The sequence below is a fragment of the Megachile rotundata genome, chromosome 12 (assembly GCF_050947335.1).
Source record: "Megachile rotundata isolate GNS110a chromosome 12, iyMegRotu1, whole genome shotgun sequence".
In the NCBI taxonomy this organism is placed as follows: Eukaryota; Metazoa; Arthropoda; class Insecta; order Hymenoptera; family Megachilidae; genus Megachile; species Megachile rotundata.
Genome location: NC_134994.1, coordinates 6,691,744 through 6,715,085, shown reverse-complemented (window position 1 = coordinate 6,715,085; position 23,342 = coordinate 6,691,744). Strand labels below are relative to the sequence as shown.

Genomic DNA, 23,342 nt, shown 5'->3' with positions numbered 1-23,342 from the left:
CCATTTTATCCTATTTTACCTCATTTTATCACATTTTACCACATTTTAAGTCACTTTATTCTATTTTACCACATTTTACCACAACCTGCACCATTTTACTCTATTTTACCACATTCTACGCCATTTTACCCCATTTTATCTCATTTTACCCCGTTTTACACCATTTTATTTTATTCTACCCCAATTTACCCCATTTCACCTAATATATGTATTTACCTTTGTCGGGCGTTACCAAGCAATCATCATCGATTATGAGATTTCACAATAAAAGTGAGAGGATAAAGGTCAGAATCACTGTCAGAGGGTTCGATGACACCAACCCAGAACGAAGCACAATCTCTGGATCACGTTTTGCACGAAGTTCGAGTTCAACGAACTACGGTTCGATCTCCAATGGCGTCCATCTGTTTCGGTGCCCATTCTCAAGGCACTGAAAGGTCAGAAGGGTTGTGACAGAAGATAAGCCCGGTAAAGGGACGGCCTAACTTATTGTTTGCAGGCCTAACTTGTCGTTTACTTCGAGGTAATCCGCGATCGACCTCATCGTGCGAAAATGGACAGCCGTCATTCTCTTCCCTGTAGTTCGTTTTTAAATATTGATCGAAGATATTGCATTCTAACAGAATTGTAAATGGGAGTTGAAGCAAACGGAAACAACTCTTAGTGCGTTCCACACAAGACAAATATTTGTGATGAAAGCTTACTATGAAAGTACAATATTTTTAGTCGTAACAGAATGTGGTTTCGAAAGTGTACAATATTTTAATCTTTAAGATTAATATAAATTTTTGTATAAAATGTTCATGAGTGTATTAAAAAATAACATGTATTATATCTACAAACAATAGCATATATTGCTATTACAAAATTGGTCCGATATTAATTTTAATTATTAAGTCAATGACGACTCTTATTTTTTACCTTCAAGCGTATTTATTAAAATTCACAAGAATTTTTTATCAGAGTAAATATTATTTGCGACATCAATTTGTTGTCATATTTATGGTAATGTGTCGACAGTTCTGTAATATAATTCAGATGACTCTAAAATAATTTTTAAAATTCTGAATGAAGAATTCTAAAGAAAATTAATTAAAAAATCATACGACAAACAATATCATCAGTCAGGATGAAAGTTGACTTCAATTTTAAATGCAAAACACTAATAAATTTTAATACCACTCATAAAAGCTACAAGAAGCTAATCGTAATAAATGAGCATCAAATTAATTCGAAAGAATTATTTACAGTACAGAACTAGTAATAATAGTCTTTTTCTCGAAGTTGTTCGGACATGGACATGGTTTGTCGTAAACGGTTTAATTACATCCCTTTGTTCTCCCTGGCATTTCCGCTTATCCGTGCGGTTAATCTCGACCTTTCAAGTTCAGTGACCCGTCGGTGCACCATAAATCAAACGTGTTTTGTATTCTCTATTGAGCTTGCATTTTTTCCATTCCGCACCTGGCGATAAGGTTATACCTTTAATTTTTGCGCAATATTCCTAGCGTTCGCTGTAATTTTAGCCGCGCAAAGCTCACGGGGAACATAAAGGAATGGCGGAAACTGGAGGAAGTGCAAACATAGTTGTAGGGTAATTTCAAAAATTACCTTGGTAGCGTTTCCGCTTTTACGCGCATGGTAACAGTTTCAACGTAACTAAACTTCTTACTTTATTGATTTCTTTACTAAATTCAGAAGCTGTGGAAAATGAAGTTGTGAAATTAATAGACGAAGAGTTTTAAATTTGTTAAAAAGTTTTGTAGGTGAAATCCTGTGAGGATTCTTTTTAAGAATGAATGATTGAAGCGTCTTTAAAATAATATAGAAATTGCGATTATGCTTCTAGCAAGTAGCCTGACAATTACTTAGGAACAAAACTTGAAGGATAACTGCATTCATGAACTTGTAAAAGGACTCTTACCAGGAAAGAATGATTAAAGCATCTTAAAATAATAGAAAAATTGCGTTATGCCCCAGGAAGCAGTCTGACAATGAGTACATGAACAAAACTTGAAGGACAAACGTATCTACGAATTTATAAACGGACTCTTTCCAAGAACGTACGATTTTCATTAAACTTATATAAAAATTGCATTTATACTCTCCAGAAGACTAACAATTATGAAGTACTGAGAACTTAATCAATATTTGAAGGACAACTGCATTCATGAACTTGTAAAAGGACTCTTACCAAGAAAGAATGATTAAAGCATCTTAAAATAATATAAAAATGGCGTACTCTCAGGAAGCAATCTGATAATTACGCAAGACAGAACTCAAACAAAACTTAAATCTATGAATTTACGTCTACGACGATCTTCAAGATAAGAGGATTGTCCACACTGAAAGGTTTAACACCAACGAAAGTTCAGAATATCCATTGAAAAGGAGCAGTATGAATAATCTGGAACTACTATCTTGCAATAACAGTGTTTGCCTTACGTAATCGAGCGTTCCTTCGTGTTTCACGAATCCCTCTCTTAGTAATCCACTAACAGCACCGTCAGATCTGTGGGATTTATCTTCCACGAATTCATTCGACCTTTATCGTTCGATCGAACACGTGCTGCAAAACTGTACGGCACGAGTTAACGGTGTTTCAGCATTGCAACCACCCATAAAATCGGAGCTTCGTTAAATCGATCTTCCACGGGCTTTTGAATATAAACAGCTTCGACTGGCTCTAGATCTTCGTGATATCCCTGAATCCAGAGGGGGCTTCAATTCGCTTTGTCTCGGTGTATTGTTGCGTAAGATTGCTATACGAGAGTGCAACGAGTAACCTTGAAGAGCCTCGAACTAGCTGCCTACGCCTTCACATCGTTTGCTACGACCACATATTACAGGACCACTGTCCGACTGTTATACATGGTGTCCCAGTTTCTCTTTTGAACAAACATTACTTTCTAATCATTGGGAATTTCATCTACGAGCCCTAAAAAACATTTACTGAAAATAAATTGTAACATACAGGGTGGTCCAGTTTCCTTTTTGACCAAACATTACTTTGTAATCATTGTAAATTTCATCTACGGCCTCTAAGAAATATTTACTGAAAAATAAACCACAATATACAGGGAGTCTCAGTTTCACTTTTGACTAAACATTGTCAAGTTTCAGTTATTGTGAGCTTCATTTCAGAAGCCTGTTGGCAATTGCTGAAGAATGAGAAATTCAACATTTGAGCTTCTCGAAACTTAGAGGTTAGGAGACTCGAGGATTTTGGAAATTTGAGGCTATAGGGAATTGGAGACCTGCAAATTAGGGAGTTAGAGATTTGGAAAATTGAGAATTTGAAAATATAGAGATTTGGTGATGTGGATGTTGGGGATTGTGGAGATTTGGAAATGTCGAAATTCGAGAACATGGAAATTTGGAAACGTAGGAATTTCGAAACGTGGAAATTTAGGGGTGTAGAGATTTGGGAATGTGGAAATTTGGACTTGTGAAGATTCGGAAACGTGGAAATTTGGGATTGTGAAGATTTGAAAATGTAGGAATTGGGAAATGTGGAAATTTGGACTTGAGAAGATTCAGAAACGTGGAAATTTGGGATTGTGATGATTCTGAAACGTGGATTTGGACTTGTGAAGATTCTGAAACGCGGGAATTGGAAAATGTAGAAATTTGGACTTGTGAAGATTCGGAAACACGGAAATTTGGACTTGTGAAGATTCTGAAAAGCGGAAATTTGGACTTGTGCAGATTTTGAAACGCTGAAATTAGGAAATGTGGAAATTTGGACTTGTGAAAATTCGGAAACGTGGAAATTTGGGATTGTGAAGATTTGAAAATGTAGGAATTCGGATACGAGAAAATTTGGACTTGTGAAGATTCTGAAACGTGGAAATTTGGACTTGTGATGATTCTGAAACGTGGAAATTTGGACTTGTGGAAATTTGGACTTGTGAAGATTCTGAAACGCGGGAATTGGGAAATGTGGAAATTTGGACTTGTGAAGATTCAGAAACGTAGAAATTTGGGATTGCGAAGATTTGAAAATGTAGGAATTTGGATATGTGAAAATTTGAGAATAAGGAAATTTGAAAATATAGAAATTTTTATACCTGCAAATTTATAATTGTAGAGCCTTGAAAACGTGAAAAAGTGAGAATATAAAGACCTTCCAGTATAAAAATTCAAAACAATAACAATTAGCGAATACACATTCAAGAATTATAAAACTTGCAAGCATGGCAATTACACAATACAAAAATTTAAGTATTTAAACATTACAAAAATACTAAAAATAACAAAGTAGTAACGGAATGTAACGTAATGTATTCTAACGGAAAACCTTATTAGTCGGTAGCATCGTTTACAGATGCATTATATGATAATTTTAATTAAAGTTAAAGTTGAACGGAAATTCCTCGCAGTGCAAATAGGCGGAGAAAAAGGATCGAGATTACACTTGGCGTAATAAGTAAGAAGTGTTTAAGGAGATGTTCGACTAATACTTCTGACATTCATAACGATATGACCGCGTATTTTGCTCACGTTAACTTCTTAAATACTTTGTATTACATGTGCGTACCAGTGCGTTTCCTTTTTGTCGAATGCAAAATATGCGAGCATCGTTACACTTCCGCGATTATATAGTCATGCGTCATTTGATTTTTACATTTGTGATGTTAACGCGACGGAACCAGTTTCTAAAGGTCAAAGAAATCTTGGAATAGATGGAAATCTTTTAAACTTGGGAATAACTTGGATACTTCTAGTTTTCAACCTACGCTTTCCTTCATTTACCAGAATGCATCGTAACCTTATTGTGTGCTCATTAAACATTCGTTAAAATTTTGACGCTCTTTATAATTCTGCTGCTTTAATAAAAGTAGAAAGGGACAAAATAAATTGGTATTCTTTTACTACTGTTTTATTTAAATTATGTAACATTTGAAGACTATTGTTTATAGTGAAACATGTTTATTTTATTGTTTTATTATTTTATTATTTCATTATTTCGTTGTTTCATTATTTCATTATTTAATTATTTTATTATTTCAGTATTTCATTATTTCGTTGTTTCATTATTTCATTATTTCATTATTTTATTATTTTATTATTTCAATATTTCAATATTTCAATATTTCATTATTTCGTTGTTTCATTATATCATTATTTTATTATTTTATTAATTCAATATTTCATTATTTCATTATTTCGTTGTTTCATTATTTCATTATTTTATTATTTTATTATTTTATTATTTCATTATTTCATTATTTCATTATTTTATTATTTCATTATTTCAATATTTAATTATTTCACTACTTCATTATTTTATTATTTTATATAATAATTCTAGTAATTATTTTAAGTGTTTTATCACAATTTAATTAACCACTGAAAATTCTATTAATCACTAAAATGGCTACTTAGACATTTCAGAAAATTTTTATACTAAACTTCCAACTTCATATCAGGAAATTAATTTTATATAGTGGATCCTTTTGTTTGCTTTTTATAATTTTGCTAGTTTAAAAAATATACTTTTCATCGTCCTTGTATTTTTGTCTGGTACATCTTCCATGAAAAACAACGTAATTTACGATGTCAGGCCTTTATTGTCTTTTAAACTCTTGAGACTAGCGTCACAAGTGCTTTGCGTCACCTGCATTCGTCATTGTGTAAATACCTCACCGCAAGGTTCTGTTAAAACATTATTTTTAGGTTTTATATTCTGTAAAGACATAATAAATTAATTTACACTCTTTGTTTCATTTTACTGCCATTTTCTCGTTTAGAGGAATAAGAATTTTTATGCAACGTTCATTTAACAGTTTTTTATCGTTCAAGGTTAGGTTCTCCTTATTTCAAAACATAGTTCAACTTGTACGTTTTAACGAGGTATGATATTAACAGTTGACAGTTACATTTATTAATAGGTGTTGAACTTCACATTATCACTTAATTGTGAAAATTGTCATCATAAATATTTTTATAAATACAAATTATCATAAATATTTTTATAAATACAAATTGTCATAAATATTTTTATAAATACAAATTATCATAAATATTTTTATAAATACAAATTATCATAAATATTCTTATAAATATTTACATATCTATATTTACATATCACAAAAATATCCTAAAACTTGTTTCTTGTTAATAACATTAAATCTGAAGTTTATAAAAACATGTACTGCAACGTTTACGTGCTCTTTTATAATAATCCTTGAATTATTCGATGAACGCTTTCTACATTATACAAGTATTAATAGGTTATGTCATTTACATAAAAAAGTCCTAGCAAAACTCATTTACATTAATTTTGTTCTAAATATAAACAAAATAACACAGAATTCACTCAATCAAGAATGTAAGTACATTTAAATAGTAAAAGTACTCGACCCTAGGAGTACATTTACTAACCAGACCACTAAGCGACATTGACTAGGAATACATTCACTGAATCGACTTTTACACTTAAGCCTTCCAGTCTTTAAAAGTGATAGAACGCTTCAAAATAAACCACGACAGCCACCGAATCCGTGAAAAAACGGATCATTAATTAATTCAGCGCGTCAAAAGCATCACATTCCAAGAATGCAATTGTAACGGACATACGGCGGTACGAAAGCGTACGACAGTAAATGCAAATGCAAGCATAGAGGGAGTAAGAGAAGAGGAAAGAGAAAGAAAGTGATCGTAGGAAAAAGAGAGAGGGTTAGAGCAAGGTGGGTAAAGAAGTGGGGAGAAGCCACGGCGGCGAAAACCATTCGAGTCGGTTTGACGATGCCGGTCGCTTCAGTATGCTGCGCAACGCGCAGGCTCGCGTATGCGTATTGTTTCTCTTTGTTCTTGTCTCCTTTGCTCTCCCATGTCCTTTCGTTCCTCTTCTCCCTTCTTCTCCCACTGTTTTCTACGTAGGCAGCGCGGTCAGAATACGCAAGTACAAACATCTCGTGGTTCGCTGTTTTCGCGTTTACGTGTCACCGTTGTTCCGTCAACATTTTTTCCTCGTGTTAACTGCGCGCGGCCGGGAAGATTCGGATGGAAATTATGTCCTCGTAGCATTTTTCCGGTTACGTGTGCACCAAAAGGAGCGTCCGAGGCTCGACTTCAATCGAGAAACGGAGTACGTAGCTTGTGACATACTGACACGGTGCGTAAGGTTAGTAGTGAACAAGAGTGCGCCACGGCGGAGAAAGGTGGGAAGAGCGGGAAACTCCGGTATGTACCGTGGATTTTGAAAGAGTTTGACACATCGATTAAGTCTCCGAAGACCTAATGTGGATGCTGTTAACTGGCGAGTCGCAGTGAGTGGAACGGTTACGAAACGCGTGGAAGGAGACGTGGCACGAAATGAAGCGAGCGTATCCCCGTACGATCGATAACTATAGCACCTTGGTAAATATCAAGCGGTCCGTATTTCCACCGCGCACCAAACCTAACCTAGCGAACTACCTGTGCCACGAACTTTCGTCAACACGACCGCACACATCGTTCGACGTATCGAGAGCGTGAAAGTGCGACATATCCGAATAATGAAAAGCTCCGAGTTTGTCGGGAAGTAATATTTTCCGGTGCAGCGTCTCCATCGCGATGACAGGTGGTGAACGTGATCGTTGACCGACGACCGCGGCCGACTCGATCGGTCGTGATCCACAGTTCGATCGAACGTGATGCGAGCGTATATATCGAACGGTGCTCCCCGGAAGATCAGAACCCACGGTAACGTACGAGGAGACAGAAAATTGCAAGAGGCGAATGAAGCAACGAAGGAGAGAGAATCCGAGGCGCTTTTATTTTTAGCCGGTTCGTGTATCGCAAAAACCGGTTCCGGAGCCCGAGCCGAGCCACGAGGTAAGGTGCGTATATTCGCGAGAAGGGTTTTAGTCGAAAAGGGAGGAAGCGAGAGGGACGTACACGCGATATAAAGGCGTAGCATACTTATTTCTCTATCGGCCGCGAAAGAAAGAAAGAGTGACACGAAACATGGAATTCGCCTAAGCCGATATATACCTCTCCCTACTTCTTTCTTCTCCCACCTCGAACTATCGATTGCGTGTATGCACGCGCCTATCCATACTCGAAGCTGTACGTGACATCGGGAATGTATGAGATTCGATTATCGGGTGCGTCGTCGACGCTATGTTCGTCGCCGATGTAATTAGCCAGCCTCGTTGCACGTACGCGGATACCGACAGGCTGTAACAGTTTCTTGTTTCGTTCTGATCAAGCACAGTGCGGGCGTGTCAGTGAACGAAAGTGGGGAAGAGTATTCTTTTTTTCTTTAATTGTTGCGTGTCACGGTCACAAGATCTACGAAGACACGGGAACGGCATGAAGAATGGCAACCGATTCGAGCAACCGGCAAGGAGTAAGGGCGGTCGCCACAACGACAACCGATCCGCAACGAAGCAAAAAGCGCGCCGTCGCGGCGCGAGGCGCCGCCGGTGCTCTGGCCCTGAGTGTTCTGGCCGTGGTCCTCCAATCGGCGGCCACCGCGACCCCCACCTGGGGGTATTTCACCAATCCTGACGGTGAGTCATTCTTTTGAAATTCTTTCTTAAGGACGCGCGCGTATTTCCTCGATTCATCGCGACGATCCACACCGGATTTGCGCGTGTCACGACTTTCTCGCGGTCGGATTGCGGCTAAGCTCGAGTTCACGGTTACGATATTGATCGATTATTGATTTCTTTCGTTGAATGGTCGGAAAGACCATCGGAGTAATTATTGCAATCAAATATTAAGTGCAGATATTTTAAATAACGCATGGATTCTCGAAACAGTGTAGCATTTTGACACTAGATTTACGGATGTTATTCATTTTTAAATTAAAAATAAAATCAAAAAATAAATAAGGTATGTACATTGAGTTATAGAGTGATTTTTCTTGACAAGAGTTAATTATTTTGACAAAAGCTTCTTGATATTTTTGTAGGTTACAATGAGAGTGTGAGGTCCGCCATTTTGACAGGCTTCGTAAATCTAGTGTCAACATGTTCTAGATCTTTCTATTCGATAAAAATCAATTAGTATTTCTAAGTTTTGTAAATTATCAAATTACTAAATAACTAAATAACTAAATAAATAAAAATTCTAAATGTGAATGATAAAATTTTGGAGTATTATTTTTTTACCCAGAGATCTGTACTTAGAAAGTTTTGTAAATTATCATATTACTAAATTACTTAACTATAAAAATTCTAAATGTGAATGATAAAATTTCGGACTATTATTTTTACCCAGAGATCTATATTTAAAAAGTTTTGTAAATCATAAAATTACTAAATTACTTAACTATAAAAATTCTAAACATGATCGATAAAATTTTGACAATTATTTTTTTACCCAAAGATCTGTACTTAAAAAGTTTTGTAAATTATCAAATTACTAAATTACTTAACTATAAAAATTCTAAATGTGAATGATAAAATTTGGAACAATTATTTTTTTACTCAGAGATCTCTGTACTGAAAAAGTTTTGTAAACGTCCTTTAACGTCTCTTGAAATTGATCAAACTCACGTAAACTCTTCACCCGGTACAAAATGAAATAGCTCAGGTAGATGAATATAGTGGTGTAAGTTAAATTCTCTCGCTTGTTTGAGCGCAACAGAGTAAAACGTGGGTTGCGCAAACTAATGCGGTTACCCTGTGGTTCCTATTACATAATTTACATGGAAATGCCGAGCAACGTGACTCTTAACAACTGTTCGGTATCCCGTAAACTGATGGTATATCAAGGAACATCAAAGTGATCGATAATTCGTAAATACACACCGGTATGCAGGTTGTCCACAATAGTTAAATCGAAACACTCCTTTGCATCTGCTTCTTATTTAAGCGTTACAAGGACATGCATAACAGCTGCGTATAGGCTGTCTTTGTATACAAACTATAAGTTATTACGCGTACGGTATAACGCGAGTTACTTAACGACTCACTCGTTTAGTCGATGAAAATCGTTTATTCCTCCTGCGTACTCCCGAGACATTTACATTTGTATTTACTTGGGAAAACATTTATGTTTACTTCGTTATTTATTGTTCGGCATAAATTGATCTTTAGATAAGCTTTGAATTTTATTTCATTTAGAAATAATCTAAAGTAAACCGGTACATTTTGTCTTTTTACGAGGCTGGGTTTTACCTGTGTATGTAATTCAGAACACGACTTCCGTATATCGAGTCAATTAATTCCGTCAGGACGTTTTTATAGCAGCATGTCCAACTTTTCAGTGTCTAACTTCTTCGAACCTGTTTCTTGTTAAATAATTATACTGCATCTGTGGAATTCTTAATTATGCGAGGGATAAAATATTGACACATTTTGATTAGAATAGTGGCAATATTGGTTGGTGAAGTGTGTCGTGAGAGCGTTACATCAATCTTGATGGCATTGAGGAGGAAGGTGCAGTTAGAATTTGCAAGACTTATTCTTTGCATTTTACGTATTACGTAGGATTAAAGTCTTGAGATGTAATGTTTAATGTGGTTTTAATTATAGTTGATTTATTGTTAAGTATGTAATTGTTTATAAATTGTTTAACTCCTCAAATTTTTAGCAGATTTTGGAATTCGTGAATCACAAAATTCTCATATTCTCAAACTCTCATAGCATAAATTTGCAAATTCTCAAGTTCTCCTAGTACAAATTTCCAAATTCACAATTCCTTATTGCCCAAATTTCCAAATTCTCAAATTCTCTTAGCTCAAACTTCCAAATTCTCAATTCCTCATTGCTCAAATTTCCAAATTGTCAATTCCTTATTACACAATTTTCCAAATTCTCAAATTCTCATAGCTCAAATTTCCAAATTCACAATTCCTTATTGCCCAAATTTCCAAATTCTCAAATTCTCCTAGCTCAAACTTCCAAATTCTCAATTCCTCATTGCTCAAATTTCCAAATTATCAATTCCTTATTGCTCAAATTTCCAAATTCTCAAATTCTCATAGCTCAAATTTCCAAATTCTCAATTCCCCTTTGTTCAAATTTCCAAATTCTCAAATTCTCATAGCTCAAATTTCCAAATTCTCAAATTCTCATAGCTCAAATTTCCAAATTCTCAAGTTCTTATAGCACAAATTTTCAATCTTTCAATTCCTTATTGCTGAAGTTACTAAATTCTCAAATACTCATAGTTTAAATTTGCAAATTTTCTAATTCTAGTAGCTCAAATTTTCAAATATTCAAATGCTTATAATTCAAATTCCCAATTATTAATTGCTAAAATTTCCAAATTGTCAAATGCTCATAACTCAAATTTAGATTTCTCATATAATGACATGCTCATTCTTAATTTCATCAAATTCTTAAATTCGTAAGTTCTTAAATGCTCAAAGCTCAAATTTCCAAATTTTACAACTTTTAAATGCTCATAACTCAAATTTCGAAATTCTCAAAACTCTCAAATGTTTAATCTTGCAAGTTCTCTAAATTTAAAATCGTAAATTCTCATATTCTCTAGTACTCAAAGCTCAATTTTGTAAATACTCATTACTCAAATTTCATAATTCTCAAAGCCCTTAAATTTTCGAACTTGCAAGTTTTCCAATTTTCAAATCTTATATTCTTAAATTTTCAAATGCTCAATACTCAAATTTCCGAATTCTCAAATTTTCCAACACTCATAATATAAATTCCAAAATTCGTAGACTTGCAAGTTCTCAAATATCAAAGTTCTAAATCCTCTCAAATTCCAAATTGTGAAATTTTCTGTTACCACTCCAAAACCAAACAACACGTGTCCATTTCCCTATATCGCCATTTTCCCACTCTTACAAGCACCTCCTAAAAATCGTACCAAAACTTTCAGTTACAAAGTCACTTGCATTTACAAAAGCAACTACATGAAATACCCGATAGATTCTTGTATAAACTCATATATCCCCTTGTTCATTTCCCTATATCGCCATTTTCCCACTCTTACAAGCACCTCCTAAAAATCGTACCAAAACTTTCAGTTACAAAGTCACTTGCATTTACAAAAGCAACTACATAAAATACCCAATAGATTCTTGTATAAACTCATATATCACCTTGTTCATTTCCCTATATCGCCATTTTCCCACTCTTACAAGCACCTCCTAAAAATCGTACCAAAACCTTCAGTTACAAAGTCACTTGCATTTACAAAAGCAGTTACATAAAATACCCGATAGATTCTTGTATAAACTCATATATCACCTTCCTATCGGTAACCTGGCATTTAAAGTGTTAATACCTAATCGATGATGCAAAGCAGGCCGTTTAAATAATCGAAAAATATCTCCTATTAGCTTGTACCGTTCTGTACTGATTACTCAAACATTTTACCATATACAGATTAGATACCGGTAGAATCATTTTTCCCCGTTAATTATTAGCCGATTAATTTTCGTTTTGTTCAACGTTGTTATACAACTCCACACGTGTCCTTTAATTAATGTAGGATTACGATCGGTAAATAACAAGCTTCGGTGTAATTAAACATAATTTGAAAACAGAATATCATTCAGATTATTTTTGTTGCGCGGAATAATGTTACATAAATTCGTATCGCATTTTTGATTATTATGCTCGATATATCGTTTCAATGGGAGTAAGAATACGCTATAATTGCACTTGCGGTTTTTCTTTTTCAAGGAAACAAAAAGAGTACATTGCTATTCTGTTCGTTCGCTGTTTTCATGCATTTCATGAAACTTCGGAGAACGTCAATGTCAGTACACGGTTAATGTTTGCGCAATCGTGTGCTAAATATAAATTATGCGCAGCTAGCGGAGAAAAGTTATTAGAAGATAATTTATTTTGTCATAATTGAAACTACGAATTAACTTTTTTATTAATATTAATTTTATATATTTCATAAATGATTCTGACTTATGTTTCATAAATGTTAGTTTATCTTTGATAAATTTTGGTTAGTTTATTTAATTCTGCTGCAAGATTGAAAATAAATATAAGATGTTTTCGAAATGGTACAACTAGTGGATAAAAAGAAGAAAATAGTAAGAGAAGTAAAGGGGATGAATTTATACGAAAAAATACAGAAAAAATATGGAGTACAATTTTTATGTATGTAACTTGGTTTTGGAAAAAACTGAGTTTGAACAGTTTCAAAGTATTTATAGAAAATTTGTTCACCGCACATAAAATGATAAATGCTACAAGTTTTCATTGCTTTGAGAATTAATGAATGTTATCGAACAAATAAATAAATAAATGTAATCATTAATATAAGTTCGTCATCAATCATTCTTTATAACATTATCAATACATACATATAGACATTAATGTTTAGTGTGATGAATTTAGTCGATGATAAGTACATCGATGATAAGAATAACAAACTTAATAAAGTAACATAAAGTAATAAATCTATTTTAGCGATATTAATTATATTTGTTGCTTTACAATATCGGTTTGCGAAGAAATTTTATTGCATATATTTTACTTATGGTTTCATGTTGATTCGCCCACTTTTCAGTTGTATAATTATTAACAATAAAATTAGAGATATACGCATGGTACGTGAATCATAGTCACATGTGAAATAATAATTCTATTAATGTCCAACACAGTCAAATTAAATTTTCGATTATGTGTTAAAATCGTTGTATATTGAAAATTGTACTAATTCGTGGTAGACTGTTGATTTTATCGTTTATATCTTATAAAAGTTATAAATTGTGTTAGCATGGCTTCTTTGAAATTGATCTTCATGAAAATAAAGAATTACTGTATATAGTAATTTATGTTTTATCATTTGATTATTTATTTTTTTAGCTTCATTTTTAAATTCAGAGTAAGTGTAAGTAAAGAATAAATAAAAATAAAGCATGGTAGTTCATAATTTAAAACTGAGATTGGTAAAAACAGAGAAGGTTATTTCTGTTAATGAAATTTATTTGTGAAATGTACTGTAGATTTACTAGTATCCTTTGTGCGGGTTGTAGATGCATAACCGGTGATGAATACAGCAAGAATGAAAACGGTATCCGTGACCCTAGCAGGTGGTTGCAAATTTTTCAGTTTCTAATTTCTTAAACTTTGAAATTGCGAGATTCCTCAAAATTTTGATTTCTAGATTCTTTCATTTCTAAATCTCTAAATCCTCTATTCTCCACATTTCTAAATTCACAAATTCCTAAATTTCCACATCCCTAAACTTCCTAAATTTCTGAATCCGTAAATTACTAAATTTGTAAAATCCCAATTTCCAAATTCCTCAGTCTCCAAATTCTAAAATCCCCAAATCTTCAAAAATTCTTCTATTTCTAAACACCTAAATTCCTAAATCTCCAAATTTCTAAATTCACAAATTCCTAAATTCTCAAATCCCGCATTCTCCAAATTTCTAAGCTCACAAATTCCTAAATTCCCAAATCCCTCATTCTCCAAATTTCTAAATTAACAAATTCCAAAATTCTCAAATACCAATATTTCTAAATTTCTAAATTCACAAATTCACAAATTCCTAAATCTCTAAATCCCCAAATCCCCAAATCTCTAAATTTCTAAATTCACAAATTCCTAAATTTCCACACCCCTAAACTTCTCAATTTTCTGAATTCCTAAAGTACTAAATTTGAAAATTTCCCAAAACCTTAATTTCCTAATTCCTCAGTCTCCAAATCTCAAAATCCCCAAATCTCCCCAAATTCCACCATCTCTAAACCCCTAAATTCCTAAATCTCCAAATTTCTAAATTCACAAATTCCTGAATTCCCAAATCCCTCATTCTCCAAATTTTTAAATTCCAAAATTCTCAAATCCCTCATTCTCCAAATTTCTAAATCCACAAATTCCCAAATTCTCAAATCCCAATATTTCTAAATTCACAAATTCACAAATTCCTAAATCTCTGAATCTCCAAAACCCAAATCCCAAAATTGTTAACTTCCCAAATTTTCAAATTCTCAAATCCCTCTACCTCCAAATTACCAAATCCCCAAACCCCTCAATTGGAATATTCATGAAACGAACTGTAGATTTAATATCCTTTGTGTGGATGGTAGACGTATAGCCGGTGATGAATGCAGCAAGAATGAAAACGGTATGCGTGACCCTAGCAGGTGGTTACTACGACACGCTACTTGTAGTGCCTGTGTGTACGAACACACACACATGTTCGTTACGAGTATGTGTGTGAATGAGTGGCACAGGTGCGTAGCTACTAGTAAGGCCTCTTTCATTAACAATCCTACAATAGTTATTCTACGGTATCAGACTTTTCTTTCTATTCCACAAATGTTCTATTGAAATGGAGACCTTTTAGTGTGATCGTTAAAACGTTGTAAAAAGATTTCATGTTTTATTAACGTTTTAAGTACTTATTTATTTAGGCTTTTTATCTAACTTCTTATTAGGAAGTTCTTATGTAAAGTATTTAAAAAATTTTTTATTAACAATATGATTTTGGAAACAATATTTTTTATGACAATTTCTATTAACAATAGATGCTGTTATTGGTAGAATTATTGATTTGTTGTAATTATATTTTTTAATTTTTAAGTAAGATTTTATTTCTTAATTTTGTGATGTATTGAATATTATATTATATTAATGTGCTAAGGTAATATTTATACTGAATATACTAAAATAAATATTATATTAATATGATAGGGTAATATTTACGCTAAACATACACTAAACATACACGAAACTGAGCTAATAGTCATACTGAATAGATTAAACTAGTATTTATACTAAACATACTAAGCTAATAGTTTTACTAAACAGTTTGAACTAGTATTTATACTGAACATACTAAACTAATAGTTACACTAAATATTCTAAACTAGTATTTATACTAAATATACCAAACTAAATATTATATTAATGTACTGAGCTAATAATTACACTAAACATTCTAAGCTAATAGTTTTACTAAACAGACTGAACTAGTATTTATACTAAACATACTAAGGTAATAGTTACACTAAATATTCTAAACTAGTATTTATACTAAATATACCAAACTAAATATTATATTAATATACTGAGCTAATAATTACACTAAACATACTAAGCTAATAGTTTTACTAAACAGACTGAACTAGTATTTATACTGAACATACTATGCTAATGGTTACACTAAATATTATAAACTAGTATTTATACTAAATATACCAAACTAAATATTACATTAATATACTAAATTAATACTCACACTAAACAAACTACACTAAAATTAAATTAAACACCCCCAAAAACATTCCATAAATACACACCAAAAAATCCATAAATCAAATATCGTATTAACGCACCAAAATTTAATTAAACCAATTATAATCAACTACTATGTTTCATCGTCCTTTCCCATGAATATCGCGTTAAAAATAAAGTTATTAGCTTAACCTTTTGTATTCGCGTAACTGTATTCGGTTTAATCACGTAGCTCGCACCTTCTCGTTTTCCATTCGCATAAAAGAACACAGGTTAATGCTCCGCAAGCATTAAAATGCTAATTACGGTCTGAGAAAGGTTCCGTGATTATTGTTGTGAGATTAACGCGCGACACGTACGTATATTCTCTCTCTAATCGAGTATCATCGTTTCATTAGAGCTGAAGAGTAAAAGATAAAGCTTCGAGTTAGACGAAGAAGGAGTCGTACAACAATGAGAGAAAATGCGCGATTTCCAGAAAAATGGGTTAACAGATTTCGCATCCTTTGTGTAACTGTAAGATTCATGGCGTTTTATCGATCTTGTTTCTCAATGGAGAAACATATGTTTCTAGAGTATAATTGTATAGGGAATCAAGTATACAGGGTGTCTCACAATTAGTTTAGGTCCCTGAAATGGAGAGTAGCTGATGCGATTCTGAATAAGATTTCCCTTTACAAAAATAGGATTTGAAGCTACGTTTTTGAATTATTAACGAAAGACACCAACGAACGAGGTAGTGATGGGTTTGAGCGTAAGAGACTGTGGTAGTAAACAAGCGCGTTAGTACCGTGACACATTGACGTTAATGTTTTAAATATCTTGATTCCTAAATTTCAAAGTTTTTTACATTTTTTAAGCTTTAAAAGTATACATCTTTCAATTTTTAATTTTTGGATTTCTAAATTACCAAATGTACAAATCCTACAAATCAGAGCGCGAGGATTACGCATGCACAGACGCGAGAGCGACAGCTTCGAACCTAGTGGCTGAGGCGCGTAATCCACGCGCTCTGATTGGTCCGTGTTTTTTCTTAATAATTCAAAAATGGAGCCTCAAACCCCATTTTTGTAAAGGGAAATCTTATTCAGAATCACGTCAGCTACTCCCCAATTCAGGGACCCACACTAATTGTGAGACACCCTGTATAGGAAGATCTATAAAGAATATGGAAGGAAGAACATCTATAGGAACGATGTGGAAATAATGGAGAAAATTGTAGTAGTATTATTTGTAAATTTCAAAATTCTAAGGCTCTCAAGTTTCATAAACTGTATTATTGAAATTCTATAGTTTTGAATACTGAAATTTTAGAGATTCTTCAAATTTTCACTTTATTATGTTAATTTTTCAAAAATTCTCACGTTTCTAGTTCCTAAATTATCCAAAATCGTAGTTCTTAAATTTCTAAATTCCTAGGGTCTTAAATTACCAAATTCACAAATTTTCAAATTTTTATATTTCCTAATTATTATGCTTCCAACTTTCCAAATTGAAAAATTTCTAAATTCCCAAATTTCTAAATTCCCAAATTTCTAAATTCCCAAATTTCTAAATTCCCAAATTTCTAAATTCCCAAATTTCTAAATTTCTAAATTTCTAAATTTCTAAATTTCTAAATTTCTAAATTTCTAAATTTCTAAATTTCTAAATTTCTAAATTTCTTAAGTTCTAAATTTCTAAATTTCTAAATTTCTAAATTGAAAAAATCCCCAAATCGCAAAATTTCCCAAATTTTTAAACCTTCAGATCCCCAAGTTTCCAAATTCCCAAATCCCCAAATCCCCAAATCCCTAAATCCCCAAATCCTTAAATCCTCAAATTCTTAAATTCCTAAATCCCTAAATCCCCAAATCTCAAAGTAACCAAATCCCTAAATCCCTAAATGCCTAAATCCCTAAATTCCCAAATCCTCAAATCCCCAAATCCCTAAACCCCTAAATCCCCAAATCCCTAAATTCCCTAAATTTCCAAATCCCTAAATCTCCAAATCCCTAAATCCCTAAATCCCCAAATCTCTAAAACCCCAAATCCCTAAATTACTAAATCTCAATATTGTCAAATCCCCAAATTCCTAAATTGAAACAATCCCCAAATTCTCAAATCTGCAGTTCCTCAACTTCCAAATCCCCAAACTCCCCGTTCCTAAATTCCTAAATCCAAAATCCTTAAATCCCTAAAACCCTCAATGCTTAAATCCCAAAATTCTCAAATTTCTGAATCCCTCTCCATCCCCCACGTAAAAATGAACAAGCAACGGTCCTTTCCACCCTCCGTTATCAAACTTTCCCCCAAGGAAATCATATTTGCTGTTGACTGTACACTGCACACAATCGTTGGCCAGTAGAGAGTGGCAGCTTCGCAGGTGTTTGGATACTATTACATTACTCGCACACTCGTGAACCATGTAACGTGACGAAGATCCACCGGCATGAAATTCTCGGCTGCGTGTAACAAAAATGATAATCAGAACCTGAGAAACGGGAGCTACCGGAAAGGTACCCGATGGGGGGTGATAAGCTCCACTTTACCATCCACATTTTTCCTTCCTATCCCCTTCGTATAACGCTAATTTTTACGTCTCGATAACGAGGCCATGCGCATTTCCTTTTCCTTTCGAGGTTACAGATAGCCGAGTTCCCAGGAAAGCATTTCATTCGGGGAGCCAAAAAAGCTGTGGATTTTTTTAATTAGTCCTAGTTAATATATGAACCGTGCAACTTCTTGCTAAAATTTTCTCACGTTATTTCGATGAAAGTAGATACTTTAGAAACTTTTATTATTGTAGTAGAAACGTTTTTTAAATGTTTCTAATGGTATTTTTATGTATAATGGTTTTGTGGTTATTGAGGAGGTAATATGTGTGGCCATTATTGTCATTTTTAATTGATATATTATATATTATAAATATATTATAACATAATAATGTTATATTGCAATATATGTAAATTAATATTTAATCATTTTTATGCATTTTGCATTATAAGATATTTAAAAAAAAATTGTTTTTAATATTTGTTTGTGTAACTGTTACTGATTTGATGTAAGTGAAATTTAATTACGTTGGAAAGTTAAACCTTTTTCTAACTTTAGAAAGCATTCATTGAGAAGTTATAAAATATGAATAAATTGTAACTGTATTATTAATAAATTTTAGTATTAAATATAAGATTAAAAACTTGAATGCTGGGGAACAGTGTTATTAATAAATTTCAATATTAAAAAGCTATAAAATTAACAAAATTCAATCTTAAGGGGCTGCAATATTAATTAACTTCAACCTTGAGGAACAATAATATGAATGAACTGCAATATTGAAATGATAAATAATTAATTAATTTCAGTATTAAATTTCTATAAAATCAATGAACCCCAATATTAAAATTCTATAAGACTAATTAGCTTTGACACTAAGAAACTATAAAATTAATGAACTTCAATATTAAGAAACTATAAGATCAATGAATATCAGCATTGCAAAATTATAACATTTCACAAAAATTTCAGTACTGAGGAACTGTAACATTAATAATCTTGAACATAAAATTTAATGATACATTATATACGATAACATTAATGGTTTTCAGTTCGCAATTCATTACGATTAATCACTGCTGATAATAATATGAGTAATTGAAGTATTCATTAGTGATCATGATGCGAGTAACTGGAGGCGTTACTTTAACACTGATATGAAAAGCCATCATATGAGCATATTTCCAATTTATTAAAATTTTGTTTACATATGTGTTTTTATCAAGATAGAAAATTAATATTAATTTATGTCTTAATTTTAATCCTTAATGGTAACACTTCATCAGAATAACCTATTACACTTATATGTTCAAGACAACTCTAAAAATATTTCCTACAAAGAAACTACTCATTTTAATTTAAAAAAAAATTATAAATAATCTTTGAATTATTTTACTAACTAGTTAAATAATAACTAACAAGTTAAAATAATAAGTTAAGTTAAATCTGCAAAAGATCATGTCTGAAAGAAGTTTCCGAACATACAGTTCTCAGCCATCGAATTAGGACCACTAAAAATTTTCAGCACTTTTCACATCTTCCACAAAATTAAAATCCTTGTTCAAATTGTGATGATATTTATTAGCTACTGACGTAACTACTACTGTTCATAACATTATTAACACATGTTAATATCTTGTATTTCCACCCCTTGCTTTGGTCACAGCTTCCGGCATGCTCTGTATACATCATATGCTTTACATCTTCATTATTTTCCCAAATATCTGTAATTCTTTTCAAATCAGATAATGTGGTTGGAGAGTTGTAAACTAGTCTTTTGAGTAGGCAGACATTTTCTATGGCATTCAAATTTCACCTGACGCGCTATCGATACTCGAGCCTGACGTAAACGCTCGCACTACCCTTAATCGTTCATCACCCTCACAATTTATTATCACGATAGTAACAAATTGCTACGTATATATCGTTATCATATTTAGTAATAATTTTGCGCGACCTAAGACAATTTTCCATATACGACATAATGTTGTAGTCATAAAAGTGAAATTTTCGTACGTGGTCCTAATTCGATGGCCAGGGACTGTAATGATAATGCATCACTCACAGGATAAACGTCTCTACTGCTATTATTATAATAATATATACTATTTACAGTTATATAATAACCTATCATTTACACTATAAACGAATCTTAACGAATCATTTATAGTATAACTGTATCATAAATAACTCATTAGATAATGCATCACGTATAATAAAAATGAAACTCCAGTAGATAAAATAAACGTATCTGAATAAACAAGCAGCATAAATCAACGCGTTTAAAAGTCGCGAATCGGGAATATTAATTAATCTGTATTGAACACAATTTTTCTACGAACTAAGTCTTGTACACAACTTATTATATCTATAGTTGATTTTGCGATCCAGATCGCAGCTTGCATCGTGGAAAGTGAGAATACAAAGAGGATCAACGTTCACACCGTGTCTCCGTTAGTTAGCGTGGCGAGGTGATCAGGATTACGTATGTGGAGGGTGCTATTCGATCATTGCGGGAAGCAGACAGAACTGGTGTAAGAACTGGTCGAAGTAGGTTAATGGATTCGATGAAAGATCGCGTAGAATGGTGGAAGTAGACGATGGAAGACCGGTTAGGAAAGATGAACGGACATAACGTAAAGCGATCGTAAACGTGGAAAAACAACCAGGAGGAGTTTATTCATGGACTAACACTAGATTTACGAAACCCGTCCAAATGATGGATCATAGCTTTCTTCGTGTAAATTATGAAAAGTTTTTAGAATCTTTCATAAAGATGTATGTTGAGTTTCTCTGAGATAAGAAGTTGTGTAAGTTGATTCATGTAGTGTTATTTATTTATTTATTTTTCTAGTTTAGCTTTAGTTTGAGTGGGTGGTCTTAGTATTTTGAGAGTTTGGAACATTTGAGAATTAGGAAATTTGAGGATGTAGAAGTTTGAGTATTGGGAAATTTGAGAATTTGGAAATTTGAGAATTTAGAAATTTGAGAATTTGGAAATTTGAGAATTTGGAAATTTGAGAATTTAGAAATTTGAGAATTAGGAAATTTAAGAAGTTGGAAATTTGAGAATTTGGGACTTTGAGAATTTGAGGACTTGAGAAGTTGGGAATTTGAGAATTTGGAAATTTGAGAAGTTGGAAATTTGAGAAATTGGAAATTTGAGAAGTTGGTAATTTGAGAATTTGGAAATTGGAGTAGTTGAAAATTTGAGAAGTTGGAAGTTTGAGAAGATGGAAATTTGAGAATTAGGAAATTTGAGAGTTTTAAAATTTGAGAATTTGGAAATTTGAGGATTTGGAAATTTGAGAATTTGGAGATTTGAGAAGTTGGAAATCTGAGAATTTGGAAATTTGAGAAGTTGGAAATTTGAGAATTTGGAAATTCGAGAAGTTGAAACCTTGAGAAATAGGAAGTTTGAGAAGTTGGAAATTTGAGAAGATGGAAATTTGAGAGTTTGGAAATTTGAGAATTTGGAAATTTGAGAATTTGGAAATTTGAGAAGTTGGAAATTTAAGAAGTTGGAAATTTGAGAATTTGGAAATTTGAGAATTAGGAAATTTGAGAATTAGAAAATTTCAAACAAGATTTTCAAACATAACCTCCGCCATTCTCTAGAGTTGCGCGCTACAACTTTGCAAAATTATTCCATCCAAGGTCATTCATAACCATGCAAAGTTTTAATGAAATCCGTGTACCCAAGATCGTGAGGTGTGCTCATAATCCGAGAAAAAAGATATCCATCTGAGAATACCTGATCTGCCTTGAACTTACACCACAAGTTATCCTACATTCTCGACGAGTTAACCTGAAATACGTCTAACCACATTAGTTGTTCTATCTTTCTAAGAGATTGTCATTGCATACATCTGGCGTTGGGACAAGATTAATAGTGTCTACGATTTCGTGCCTCCATAATTTTCGCCTTAGTATTCGCACAGAAAGGAGTCCCTTGAACAATTTTATCTCGCGGTGATGTCCGTGAAAAGCAGTATCGTGTGCGTCGCATTCTGCTGCCAGGCTAAATTGATGTGTCATTGTCGATTTCTGAAGCGACACAATGTGTCGCAACGTAACACACCATTACTATTAATAATGGAGGAACAAGTATGCCGTCCTGACGCGTACACTTTGGCGCAACGTAGCCTTCTCTTTCGATAAGCGTGTATGGTGTACTATGTATATGTGAACTTGGCAATTTATTTCAATTACAAATTTTAGTACTTTAATGTCATTGATTGTTCACATTTTTGGGTGAATTTTTTGATTTCGCGATGTTAATATTTTCAAATTTGTATATTTTCGAATTTTCGGATAATTAAATTTATCAATTTTCAAGTTTTCAAATTTCCAAATTTTCACTATTTCCCATATCCCCCCATTCCAATATCCCTATATTTCCATATTCCCAAATTTCCATATTCTCAAATTTCCATTTCCCCAAATTCCCATTTCCCCAAATTCCTATATCCCCAAATTCCAATATCCCTAGATTCCCATATTCCCAAATTCCCATTTCTCCAAATTTCCATATTCCCAAATTTCCCTTTCTCCTAATTCCCATTTCCCCAAATTCCAATATCTTTAGATTTCCATATTCCCAAATTCCTATGTCCCCAAATTCTCATGTCCCCAAATTCCCATATCTCCGACTTCCCATATCCTCAAATTCCCATTTCCCCAAATTCC

At 33.1% G+C, this 23,342-nt stretch overlaps 1 protein-coding gene and 1 long non-coding RNA gene across 2 annotated transcripts in view; both read left to right on the top strand.

Moving 5' to 3' along the window:
• The first annotated feature begins 6,734 nt into the window (after positions 1 to 6,734).
• Positions 6,735 to 23,342, top strand: part of LOC100875668 (uncharacterized) — a 74,056-nt gene continuing 57,448 nt past the window's right edge. The window contains exon 1 of the mRNA XM_003700785.3: positions 6,735 to 8,501. Within this exon, the coding sequence (XP_003700833.1) occupies positions 8,309 to 8,501 (193 nt within the window). The 5' untranslated portion in view covers positions 6,735 to 8,308. The remainder of the gene's footprint in view (positions 8,502 to 23,342) is intronic.
• Positions 8,512 to 9,082, top strand: LOC143265545 (uncharacterized). Its single transcript, XR_013040176.1, has 2 exons — positions 8,512 to 8,826; positions 8,906 to 9,082. It is a non-coding gene; the product is annotated as an uncharacterized LOC143265545 (long non-coding RNA).